We start from the raw sequence: 12,489 nt of genomic DNA on the forward strand, positions 1-12,489 counted from the left end.
AAGAACCCAAGACCACCAAAGGGCTCACTACTGCTTCTACAGAGCTGCCGTTTTCACTTGGCATGGAACACTCATAAAGGTCAGAGGTAGCCTGAGGAATTGCCACCTCTCTCCCTTCCAGGTCAAGGGAGCATTGTCCAAGGGCTTCAAACTCCTTCAGCTGGCACTGGGATTAACCATAGAAATATGTGTTAGGCATCGTTTTTACATTTTCCCATTTTCCCCTTTTGACTTAGAACCGATTTAATACATATTTATTCTTTAATTTTATGGAGAATAGCAATATCCAGCCACTTCTAAAAGAGATGAGCTAACAGAACAATTTCTAACCCTTATGATCACGGACAAGCCAATGTTACCTCTCCATGTAGCTGTTTAACTGTCTGGTGTGCTAAGGTGAATGTAACCTGCATATGCTCTCTAGGCTCATTTATTTTTTATCAGTGCCGAGTGATTCATACTGTGTATGCCCCATTTATCATGCTCTGTATTTGCTGTGAACATACCGGAGCGGGGAATTATGATAGGGTCATAGGCAATGAAGATGTTGAACACTAATCCAACAGGTGTTCCCACTCCCTGTGTCTTTTGTATACACATATTCAAATCACCTAAAGCAAGACAGGGTAGGGACCAATAACTCACTGCTGATTTCCCTGGCAAATAAGCCTCACGGCTGTTGAACCAAAACTCCGACTGCACACCAAAAAGAAGGGGGCATTTGCATGAGACAGGATGCTTTCATGGAGCCCTTTAGCACCACATTTTATGATTTGCAGTGCAAAATCTATGTTCTGCTTTTAGGTAAGCTCCTGAAGGCTTTATTTCATACTTCTGAATGTTTTAGTTTCAGTAACTTTACAGATATTAAACCTGTCAGGAACTGTCAGTTTTCAACTAGTATAGAACATTTTATCCATAAATATAGCTGATCTATCTAGATATGTCACACAGACATACACACACATGACAGAGTCTGACAGACAGACAGACACTGCAATTCGTTGTGTTGATGTTATGCTCAATGCTGAGTATGGGATGGATGTAGTCTGGGGCTGTGACTAGAGATGGGGTCCTGTTGAGGGAAATTCTGAGGTTGTAATAAGAAGAGTATTGAGGGGTTTGTGACTTAGGAGGCTGAAAAGCAAATGAGGATTTGCGGGGGTCTTGAGGGTGCTAGAACCTGACCTAGAAAATGGGGAGGGATGCTCTGAGGGGAGTAAAGTGGAGTTAACAAGGAGGAATTGAGGAGTATAGCTAGGGGCTGAAAGGAGACTAGAGATGGGAGTTCCTGAGAGCCACCTTGAGTGGCATTTTGGGGTTAGAAAGGTGGGGTATAAATCAAATAAATCTATACCCACTTACCTGTGTGTAAGCCCCATTGAATTCATGAGACTTACTTCTGATAGACATTTACAGGCTTGTGCTGTAATGTTTCAGGAGGGTTAGAAAAGCAGTATGAAAATGTAGCCTAGCAATTATTCCTTCTGCCATATTGAAAACATGTGCAAATGATTTTATTTGTCTTCAGGGTACCACATGTAGTAACACAGTATTATAAGTTAACACAATATTATAAGTTATTAGTTATTCTAATTTTTAGTATAAATAAAGGAATATTTAGGAAAAATGTTCCTAAGATCAGTCTTCAGCAAGATGCATATGCTTTCCCAGTAGTAATATTTATTATAGTAATTAAGGATTAATCTTTTAAAATTTGCAGTCCTTGTAACTGATAAATTTGATGTCCCATATGCTTTTACATGTTTCCTGTATGGTGAAGTTCTATTCCATTAAAATCCATAAGTGTGAATCTGTTGTTTATGATGTTTTGGCTGTGGGTTCAAAAGATGGCAGATCAAGCACATATTATCTTCATATGATATAAATTGATTTACCTGTTTTCACATCCAGTGTTAGTTGCACTAGATGTGGAACTGGGAGTGGGGCAAGGAAGCTGGTTCACCATCATACCACAGGGTGTGTCACCACTGGAATTCTGACTTTTATGAAATTTTCCCAAATAATACCTACCTTATCTTTCTACCCTGCCAATGGAATGAGTTTATCTTATGTTATGCTCCCAAGTTGGTTCCATGTGCAATAGACACAATTATTGCCATACAGATGATTCCAGCATCAATATGTACATCCTCAGAATAATAAGTCTTTAAACAATTTCTGGGGGTGTTCAGTTGGCTTCAGTCAGTTTTGGATTAAACAGCTCTGTAACATGAATGTTAAATCTATATTGGCTACAGCAAACATTTGGTTTCTCTTCCTCATTCTGTCTCATACTAACAGCATTTGCATGTGGCATAAGTCATACAGAAAGGCTCATAGACATGTTTTATCCTTATATGCACAAACACCATGGGACTAGTTCTGTAACCCCAACTGGGACTTTTTGTTTTTCGCTTGTCTGTGCAGAGGGTTGGCAACACACCATCAGAATCTCCCCACCCACAATCTGTCTCAAGGTCTCCAGTGTAAGATGAATGCAAAAGTACTATAAAAGAAGGACTCGGGTCATTCTGTGGACTGCCCAGAGAGCTTCAGCTATTGGGCGGTACGGATATGAAATTAAACAAATAAATAAAGCAGCTTTCATTTGGCTTCAAGCTTCAAATGACATACATGCACACTAGTGAATTAAACACTAGGTTGTCTACCGTGACTGCTCTGGGATGGGCCAAGCTAACAAAGTGCCCCACAGTTAGGTGCTGGTGTCTGGAGAAGCCTTACCGCTTGAAGTGAGAGGATCATGTACTCCACTCAACCGCAACTTGCAGCAGGCCAGAGGTGACTGGGGACATGGCAAAATGATCTTCTCATTTTGAATGACACAGCCTCCCCACCCCACCCCCCACATCTCAGGGGCTTAGGCGGGGGGACTGTTAATTTTCTACAGCCGGAGGAGAAGGAAGCAGTAGTGAGTGGCAGGCGGGAGTAGGGTTGGGCGGAGGAGACGGACCTACCAACATTGGTAGGTCACCCTTTCACCTATGAAACTGGATACAGGTCTTAGGAGGCATTGTCTCAGGGAAACCAGCACTGGGAACTCTACTCACAGGAATCTTAAAAGCTAAGAATTAGACTTGGGAGGGATCCTAAGGGGTCATTTTAACCAGCCTGCATCCCACAACACTAAGCTTGGCCCTCTGGCACTAATAACAGCACAGTGCTCACTTGCTACTTCTGTTAAATTATGTTTATTCTGCTATACCAGTGGAAAATGGGAGCAAAACACCAGCATTCTTATTTGATAGTGTTCTGCTCTACTCAGCTTTGAGCTCTACATTGATTGAGAAACATATAAAACAATGGAGAATGAAACTCGGGTTTATTTTAGAATTGTGATACTATAACATGTTCTGAAAAGTCCTTAAAAAATAGAAAGGACACTCCCATGGATACCTTAGTTTATTCATTACACTCAAAATATGATGTCACCGTTTTTATTTAAACAAAAATAGCGGCAGGATGTTTCCAGTCAACAAGGGTGGTGTTGTGCTTACTAATACTTAAAGACAGATATAGAAGCAAAGTGCAGTCTGAGCTCCACTTGGAGGTCACTTTGGGGAAACCCAGGACATTTCTACACCAGCCTAAAATCCTGCATTTAAAACAGGGCTTTCTACTTCCGTTTTAAATGCAGGATCACAACTGATTCCCTTTACACGCGCTTCCTTCCCCTTCCCCTCCCCCGTCTCCCCCATAGCTGAGCCTTCCATTATCTTTCATTGATCTCACTCCTCTTCTTGCCGCTTTAACTCTTTTGACGGAGGGAACAGAAGCAGAACACAACAGGGTAATTTGATAGTTCATTATCTGCAATCTATTTAAAAACGGAACAAAGAGCATTTAGTGCAGGAGATGCCTGGGATGATCACTGCACCATGTAAAGAGCCTGCAAACTTCTGTGAGGAGTAATCTCAATCGCAGGATAAAAACTCCGAGTGAAGGATCCCCCAGCCTGTTTATACCTGTTTATACCTGAGACAAAGAAACTGACCTCGGGGGGATAACTGGAGCAAAGGAAGTATGTGGCTTGCTCAGGAAGCTCATTATATAGTTATTACATTTCACAGCCTTTGTTGTTGTTCAGTCGTTTAGTCATGTCCGACTCTTCATGACCCCATGGACCATAGCACGCTTCACAGCCTTACTGGTCTTGAAACTAGATTTTAAGATTACTTGATCTCTACTGATTAAGCATATCTAAACATGGTCCTTTCTTAAGTCAGAAAGGTGTATTTGACGCAAAAGGGGGCACAGGGTTTCCCTGAGGTCTTAAGAGGGTCACATCTCAATCATCTTTTTACAACACCCTGATGAGGTAAGCCAATCTTATTAACCCTGATATTACAAATGGAGTGGGGGTTGCTGAATTTGAGAAACAATGACTTGATTAAGGCTATCCAGTGTGAGAATAAATTGCTGGGCTGAGATTTCAAATTTGGACTGTGAGGTCAGGACCTGTGCTCTAAATTTGCTATTTCAAAACTAAATTTGCTATTTCATCAGTAAAAACAATGTACAAAAAAAGCCTCCTCCTGTAGAACACCATCTAGGCAATGATCTCACCTCACAGACATACTCTCTTGTCAGCAAGATGGATAAAGAAGCAGCCTTTTGAGAAATAACATGTGGCTGTCTTTGAGAGCTCTCCCAACTCTCATTCTTTGGGCAGGAGATACCCACTTTTACGGCTGATCTCCCTCCCTGAAATCTGATTTCTCTAGCTTTGATGCGGTCTTTCCTGCAATGTCATTGGTGTCTTCCAAGAGGTGAACTCTAGATCAAAGGCAAGAAAGTTCAGCTCCTTGACAAGCTTTGCAAGACCTCAGGTAAACTGAGAAATCACATCATCTTGTAAAACTTCAGATCTGACCTGACACCCAATGTACTCCTTTACTAATTACTAATCACTAACATTCAAAGAGAAGAAGAAAACCTGGATCCAGTGTTCACTCATAAAAACTGAGAGTAGGAAATGCTTTTAGCATGAGAAGGATCTCAACATAAATGTTGAAGTATTTTCCTAGTTTTTGATTAGATTTACTTTAAGCATGGGTCAAGTAACATGGAGACATCAGGGCTATGGGGATGAGCCTGTATTTCCTTCGTTTGCATTTTCAAATGGTAGCAGATATGAAGTAATGTATTCCAGAGCCTCCAGGTGATTTCAGTGGGGCTGGCAACAGCTCATGCCCATATCTTATGAAAAAACTAAGGATGCAAACCTGCACATAGGCTGCTTGGGGGCCAGGTTCCTTGAAGGAACATCTCCTCCCATATTTACCTACCCAGACATTAAGATCATTGTTTGAGGCCCTCCTCCAGGTGCCCCCACCAAATGAAGCAAGGTGGGTGGCTACAAGAGAGAGGGTCTTGTAGTGGCACCCCATTATGGAATGCTCTCCCCATAGAGGTTTGCCTGGTGTCTATATTGCGGTCTTTCTGATGCCAGGTGAAGACTTTTTCACTCACCCAGACATTTTAACAACTGTTTTTTATGCTTTCAGTACTCTCTGCTGCTGGTTGTAATTTGGTTTTATGATGTTGCAATGGATTTATTCTTTGCTGGTGGTTTTATCTTGGTTTTATTCTGTGCTGTTTTTATTTTTTGTTTTAATGTACTGTATGTTTTTAATGTATTTTACACCACCCAGGGAATTTTAGATATTGGGTGGTTTGCAAGTACAATAAAGAAATAAAACTACGAAACCAATGAAATGTAAGCAGCGTAGGGAGCAATCCTATGGTCAGTAGTCAGCAGCTAGATGGCCATAGGATATGTCGGTTTCCGGGAACCGACCTCGGAGCCCACACTCTGAGGTCAGCTCCCAGAGAGCTCTTAAGGAGCGCCTCCAGCAGCACCAGACAGGCCGCTTAACAAGATCAGCCTCGGATGGCCTTCTCTCTGTCCCATCAGCCAGGACAGCTAGATTGGTGGGGATGAGGGAGAGGGCCTTTTCTGTAGTGGCCCCCACTCTGTGGAACTCCCTCCCTAGGGAACTCTGCCATGCCCCCCCTTTAATGAGCTTCCATCGTGCATTAAAAACATGGTTGTTCAGGCAGGCATTTGGGGTGGGTTAGGGTATTTTAGAAAATGTTTTTATTGTAGAATTTTATTGTTTTAAACTGTTTTATTGTATGCTGTACATCGCCCAGAGTGGCTGGGTGACCAGCCAGATGGGCGATTAATAAATTTAATAATAATAATAATAATAACCTTCCCCCCTCCCACGCTGCCTCACAGGCAGCTCAGAATGGCCCCATGCTCCGCGCTCAGAAGAGGAGCCGCTTCCCTCACTCCGCCTTCCTGCGGCTAGACAGCCAAAATCAGCTGTCTAGCCACAAACGAAGGGTGGCTGAAGCGCAGAAGGGACGATCCCCTCCGTGCTTCTCCTGCCCTGCATTGGATAGGCAGTCGCCTCCAAGTTCGGAGGCGGATGCCTATCCCCATAGGATTGCGCCCTTAACTGTGCAAGATTACAGCTTCATACAATGTGACCCTATGCATACTTCATCAAAAGTAAGTTCCATGAGTTCAATAGCGCTTACTCCCTAGTAAGCCTGTTTAGGATTACAGCCTGATTGATTGATTGATTGATTGATTGTATTTTTATCCCGCTCCTCAGCCAAAAAATCAATGAACAAAGAAGACAGTCCCTGCCCGCAGGCTTACAATCTAAAAAAAGACATGACACACAAGGAAAAGGCAATAGGGAGGGGAGAAAAAAGAATTAGGTAGATTGTCAGCAGGGCTGGTGGGATGGCCCTGTTCACCCCCTCGTCTCCCAAAAGAGGGGCAGTCCAACTGGAACAGGCTCTGATGTTCCCTTTGCCTGCTCCCTCGCTCCTTATGTATAATATAACAACTGAGCCGGAAACTCTGTAATCGCTAGAGAAGAGTCCATTGAAATCATTGCACTGAAATCATTGCATGGTCTCAGCTCCATCTTCACTGATGTAATGCTGCAAATGGGTATAGTCACCAGAAGCAGAGACTTAAAACAAGAATGTGTCTGAATTGTAACGGAGAAAGGAGTGGAAGAATGGGTAACAGCAAGAGAGTGAAGTGGAATGGTGGGTGGAGTTAGAGTGACAGGTAGAGAATGTCATGTGAGGGTGACATTTAGTTGGGGGGAAGACAGAGAAGAGAGTGGAATAAGAAAGAGTCTGGTGGTGAAGTAGGACTTAAAAGGGATGTCAGTTAGGTTAGGTTAGGTTAGGTTATCAGACAGATAGAACTATGATCTCTTGTTTGTTTGTTTGTTTGTTTCATTTCTATACCACCCAATAGCCGAAGCTCTCTGGGCGGTTCACAAAAATTAAAACCAAGGAGCACATAATAAAACAATATAAAATATATAAAAAATTAAACCCAGAGTATAACAATACAACCAGAATAAAACCAGAATAAAACCTCTTATTCTTTATCAGATGACCTATGGATGTTATGCTCCATCTATAATAATAAAAAAGGATGTGTGTCCGTCCATCTGTCAGTCACCGCCATACCACCACTTTCCAGCATAGCTCTCAAAATGGTCTTAATTCCTAACTCTGTTCCCATAACAAATAAAAAGAGATAAAACAAGGGTGCTTTGTTGTATATCAGCAAGTTCCCTAATTCCAACTTCCTTCTGGCCAAGTTCTCCCATGCTGATTATACCTGAATAAACCATCAGACTATATTCAGAGAGAACAAGTTTACATCACCTGCAGGCAGCGCCTCCCTTCCTGACAGGAAAACAAAAGGGTTCCTTTTCAACTGTTATTTGCTTGGATGTATTCCATGGCTGTAACTAAGACAGGTTTAAAAGTCATGAGGAACTACAGAGAACCATTATAGTAGCATATATCTTTGGCTCATAAACTACTGCCCTGTATCTTCTTCGTGAGAAGCAGGTATTCACCTACTCACACAGATCTCTGAAAATATTACTGTGACTAGAAGTATTTATAATGTTATTTATTTACAATATTTGTATACTGCTCCACGTCTAAGCAGATTTGCTCATAGCATTTTAAGTTTCTCTACAGCAGGGGTTGCCAGCCTCCTTCATCCGGAGGGCCATATTCAATTTCATAGAAGCTCTCAAGGGCCACATTTCAGTGATGGGAGGGACCAAAGGAAAAATAGATGGGGGAAATAGAAAAAATATCAGCATATACAGCTCTTACTGCCAGTAAATAAGCCTTAGGAGAGGTATTTCAACATTTTAGAAAGGGAAAAAAGTGCACAAAACCTGGGAAACCACCAAACAATTGGTGGTTGGAGGAAAGGGGTGTGGCTATCTGGGGAACCTTGGAGGGCTGGACTGGTACTCCAGGCCTGAGGTTCCCCACCCCTGCTGTACTGAGAGAGACAGGCCACCTGCTTTGAGTTCTGAAAGCCTTTGGGGGGCTTCTGCTCTGGGGGATCCAATACAGGGAAGAGGGGAGCATGTATAATATTTTTGGTTTAAATTAAAAATTCTGTTGACCCTTAAAGCATGGCACTATGAAACTTAGTTGCAACTTAATTTATGAGTATAGTACATTCATATAAATATACGTTTTTGTATTTATTATGATGTATTATAATATCTGCAACCACATAGAGATATCTTTAGATATGGTAAGTGGTATATAAATTGATTAAATTGTTTAAAAAATACCAATATATACACTCTTTGGATGTTCTTGTCTTTATTGTCTGCCTAGATCAGGAAGTAGGGACAGGACTGGTGGCTTTGATGACTATGAATTGTAGTTCGTCCATAAATTAAGGTTGAGGTTAATCCCAAAAATTGTTGCTATGAGTCATGGCACATTCTCAATGTATTGTCATGTTTTCTGTCTATTCTAAAATTATCAGTTTGGGTTTCAACTGAGGGTTGCTTCACACATTACAAGAAACATGAATTCCCATGTGTACACACAGCAAACACTATAGTGTGTAAAGGGAATGGCCCTGTTCAGACATCACGCTAAGCCATGATGGTTGGGGAATTTCCAATAACCACAGTGGCTTAGTGTGTCATGTGGGGGGAGAAAACCACATTCCCCATGGTTACTAAGCCATCCCCTGGCAAAAGGGTTAAGGGGCCGGGAGGCTTACTGTGCCATCTTTCGGGCTCCCCGGTGGTTTAAAAAGACTCTGGAGGACTTCCAGGCTGTGACCATAGAGTCTGCTGGTTAGAGCGTCTGCCACTGCAGGCAACGCTTTAGCCACTGTGGACTTTATGTTCACACAGCCATTCGGGATGCTGGAGCAGCTACCAGGAGCCCATTCACACTGCAGAAGACATCAGGATGCACGCTAACCACTCCAGTAAGTTCGCCAGATAACTATGGGGGGGGGGGGTAGCAGAACCACATGGTGTTGCGTGGTTCCCAGTATTGTGACAGGCCCATGTGTTGTGGTTTCACTAACCCCCCCTCTGTAGTTACCCTAACCACCCTCCTCCTGTGCGCATGTGAATAGGCCCAATGTGTATGTCTGCAAATATATTAAGCATGTCTTGCAATAACCTAACTGGTTAAACAATAAATATTTGACTTGACATAGAAAGCATACTCCCAAGCATACAATCACAGCTGCCAGACGCTTGTTATTGAGACACATGTCACTCTTTCACACATTACCACAATCACTGTGGAAACCCACACTGGACAAATGGAAACTTATTTTTCCTATAATGTTTAAGGTGGCCAAGAGATGATAGGTTTGATATTGTTACAGTGGTCTACCAGATATAGGCATGCTTGTTCATTTCCATTTTGTCTTATCCTTGTTTGATGGTTCAATTTGTCATCAGCTAAGTCTTTCTGTGGCCCACAGAAAGCATGATAATTACGCAGAATGTATTTATTTTTATACCCATAGTGGTTTTCATTAATTTTTGGGGCTGCAGGATAAGTAAACTTAAAAAGTCATAGAAGCATATAAAAGTTGTTATGATTAATAAGGAATTATACAGCCATCATGATTAGTTATTGCTCATTATTACATTCTTTAAATTGTAGGCTACAGAGTGCCAAGTTTTTTTATTGTGTACTTAACAAAGTTTTACTTTGTGTTACTTGTTTTTAGTCAGCTTTCTAGGTTGGATCCAGACTGCAATCTTAAGCACATTTATTAGGGAGTAAATCTCATTGAACACAGCGAGGCTTAGTTCTGAATAAACATACACAGGATTGCTGGGTAAGTTAATCATGCTTTAATTCCACTGATATCAATGTCACAACTAACATCACATTGATTTCAGTGGGACTAAAGTGTGCCTAACTTCTAGATCCAACCCAATATATCTAAAAATGAAATGGCGTAGTTTATAGGTAATAAATGGTATTATACATTGCTATATTAAAATCTGTGTTGGGGAGTTCAAGTGAGAAATAGTAACAACAGGGAAGAGGTTTCAAAGCTATGGCAAATATAATATACTAAGGGAGCAATCCTATCCGGATTGATGGTCACCTCCAAGCCTGGGGGCGACCATTTATTCAGTGCAGGGCGGGAGGAGTGGCAAGGAGCGGATCTCCTCCTCGCTCCCCCCGCCCTGCTTTCATGGCTAGACAGCTGATTTTGGCTGTCTAGCTTCAGGACCTCGGAGCGTGGGAAGCGGTGACCGGATGACACATAGGATGTGTCGTACCGGCATTTCCAACCACCCCGCCCCAGCCCACCCCCGGGAATGCCAGGAACAGACCTCAGAGCACGGGCTCCAAGGTCGGTTCCCAGGGACTGACTATCCTATGGCTGTCTAGCCGCTGACTAGCAGCCATAGGATTGCTCCCTAAGTTATGGATAGTCCCTAAAAGTTTTAAGACATGTTGCATCTTCCTACAATAATGCCTAAACCAGCCATTGTTCATTGCCTACTTGCATTTCAAATTTTGATCTTTCCCATTTTTATTACTTCTTTCCCCCTACAGGTATTTGTTCCGCATTAAAGTTGACAGTTCCATCACATACGATCCATGGCATTGAAGGGCAGTCACTCATTCTCCCAGTTGACTATAATTTCAATGTTACAGTTTCTGACATCCAGATAATATGGGTGTTTGAGAAGCCACCAACAACCCCCAAATATCTGGTTATCTCTGTAAATAAGTCAGTTGTCCCAGACTTGGAATATAGGCACAAATTTACACTTACACCTCCGAATGCATCCTTGCTGATAAAATCTTTACATATAAGTGATGAAGGCAATTATATTGTCAAAATCAATATCCATGGAAATAGGACAACAACAGCATGTGAAAAGATTCAAGTTACTGTTGATGGTAAGTAACATGAAATGGTGGAATCTAATGGTGCAACTTGATGTAACACAGAAGATTTGTGGCCAGGGTCTCCTAGGACACAGGTGGGAAACCTCTTTCAGCTCAAGGGCTGAATTCAATTTTAGAGACGCTCCCAGGGGTTGCATTCCAGTGGTGGGCAGGGTTGAAGGCAAACAGGGTGGGGCCAAAGACACACACAAAAATCCAGCATAATGTAGTTTAAAGCTCTTATTGGCAGTAACTGAGCCTTAGGAGAGGCATTTCAGCCTTTTAGAATGGGGAAAACTGTTACGTATTCCAGATTCCCCCCAAAGAGGAACGGACAGACACAAAAGAACCCCTAAAATACAAAACAGCCACTAAAATCCGAAGAGTCGCACCCCCACCCTCATGTGGCTGCACATTTAAATATAATGGTGAAAAGAAAAGAAAAGAAAAGAAAAAAGAAAAGAGCGGCACGACTGCCATAGTTTACTTCGCTTTAACAGCCATGTGTCAGGGCACAGCAGATTTTTCCATTGGAGAAGTCCGCAGTAAATTGCGTGTGTACCGCAGCAGAAGCTACTTCGCAGCTGCAATGCTGTGCAGTTACAACACAGTGCATGTTGAAGCGGTGCCGTGTAGATGGCCCTGTGGTAGAATGAGTGGTACCATTTCATATAGTTGTGTGGTACTTTTGAATGCCACTTTATATAATGAAATACACAGTCCCAGAGAGTACAAAATTAACACTGCAGGAAGCCGGCTGGCTTGAACCTTTTCCACTGGTGTGCTGAATTGCCCCACCCCTCATTTTTTGCCCTATGGGGGAGCATTCCCCCCACTTGCAGTCTGAATTGGTACAGTCTACTCTTATCAGTTCAGTAACAGATTCTGCCAGCTTATTCTGCTCTGGTGCAAACTAAACCAGGCCTAAATGTATTCTTGCATTAAAAAATGGATGATTCAAATCTCCTTCTGGAAAGAAGACTAAATAGTAACGTTGCCATATTATTATTATTATTAATAATAATAATACAACAACAACAACTGTATTTGGAGCATTAGAGCTTAACTTAATGTGATGTAGAAGATATGTGACTAGGATTGCCTGCCGTTTTGTTTGTTTTTAATAGCTGTGCCTCCCCTCGCCTCCACCCCCACCCATTGTATCAAGACTGCAATAGGGCAAATAGCAGCTTTGTGGGGGAAGTGATTTTAATC

The 12,489-nt window shown here is 42.2% G+C and overlaps 1 protein-coding gene across 3 annotated transcripts in view; it reads left to right on the plus strand.

The window, feature by feature from the left end:
- Window positions 1-711: 711 nt before the first annotated feature.
- Window positions 712-12,489, plus strand: part of HEPACAM2 (HEPACAM family member 2) — a 48,970-nt gene continuing 37,192 nt past the window's right edge. For 2 of the 3 annotated variants that reach the window (XM_084860465.1, XM_084860466.1), the window contains exons 1-2: window positions 712-804; window positions 10,936-11,286. In XM_084860465.1, coding sequence (XP_084716591.1) covers window positions 726-804; window positions 10,936-11,286 — 430 coding nt within the window. In that variant the 5' untranslated portion in view covers window positions 712-725. Of the gene's footprint in view, window positions 805-9,180; window positions 9,329-10,935; window positions 11,287-12,489 lie in introns of those variants that run through there. The other variant, XM_084860467.1, reaches the window with a different exon arrangement.

Source organism: Heloderma suspectum, chromosome 5 (genome assembly GCF_057233095.1).
Source record: "Heloderma suspectum isolate Gila_16-S chromosome 5, 16-S_ref, whole genome shotgun sequence".
In the NCBI taxonomy this organism is placed as follows: Eukaryota; Metazoa; Chordata; class Lepidosauria; order Squamata; family Helodermatidae; genus Heloderma; species Heloderma suspectum.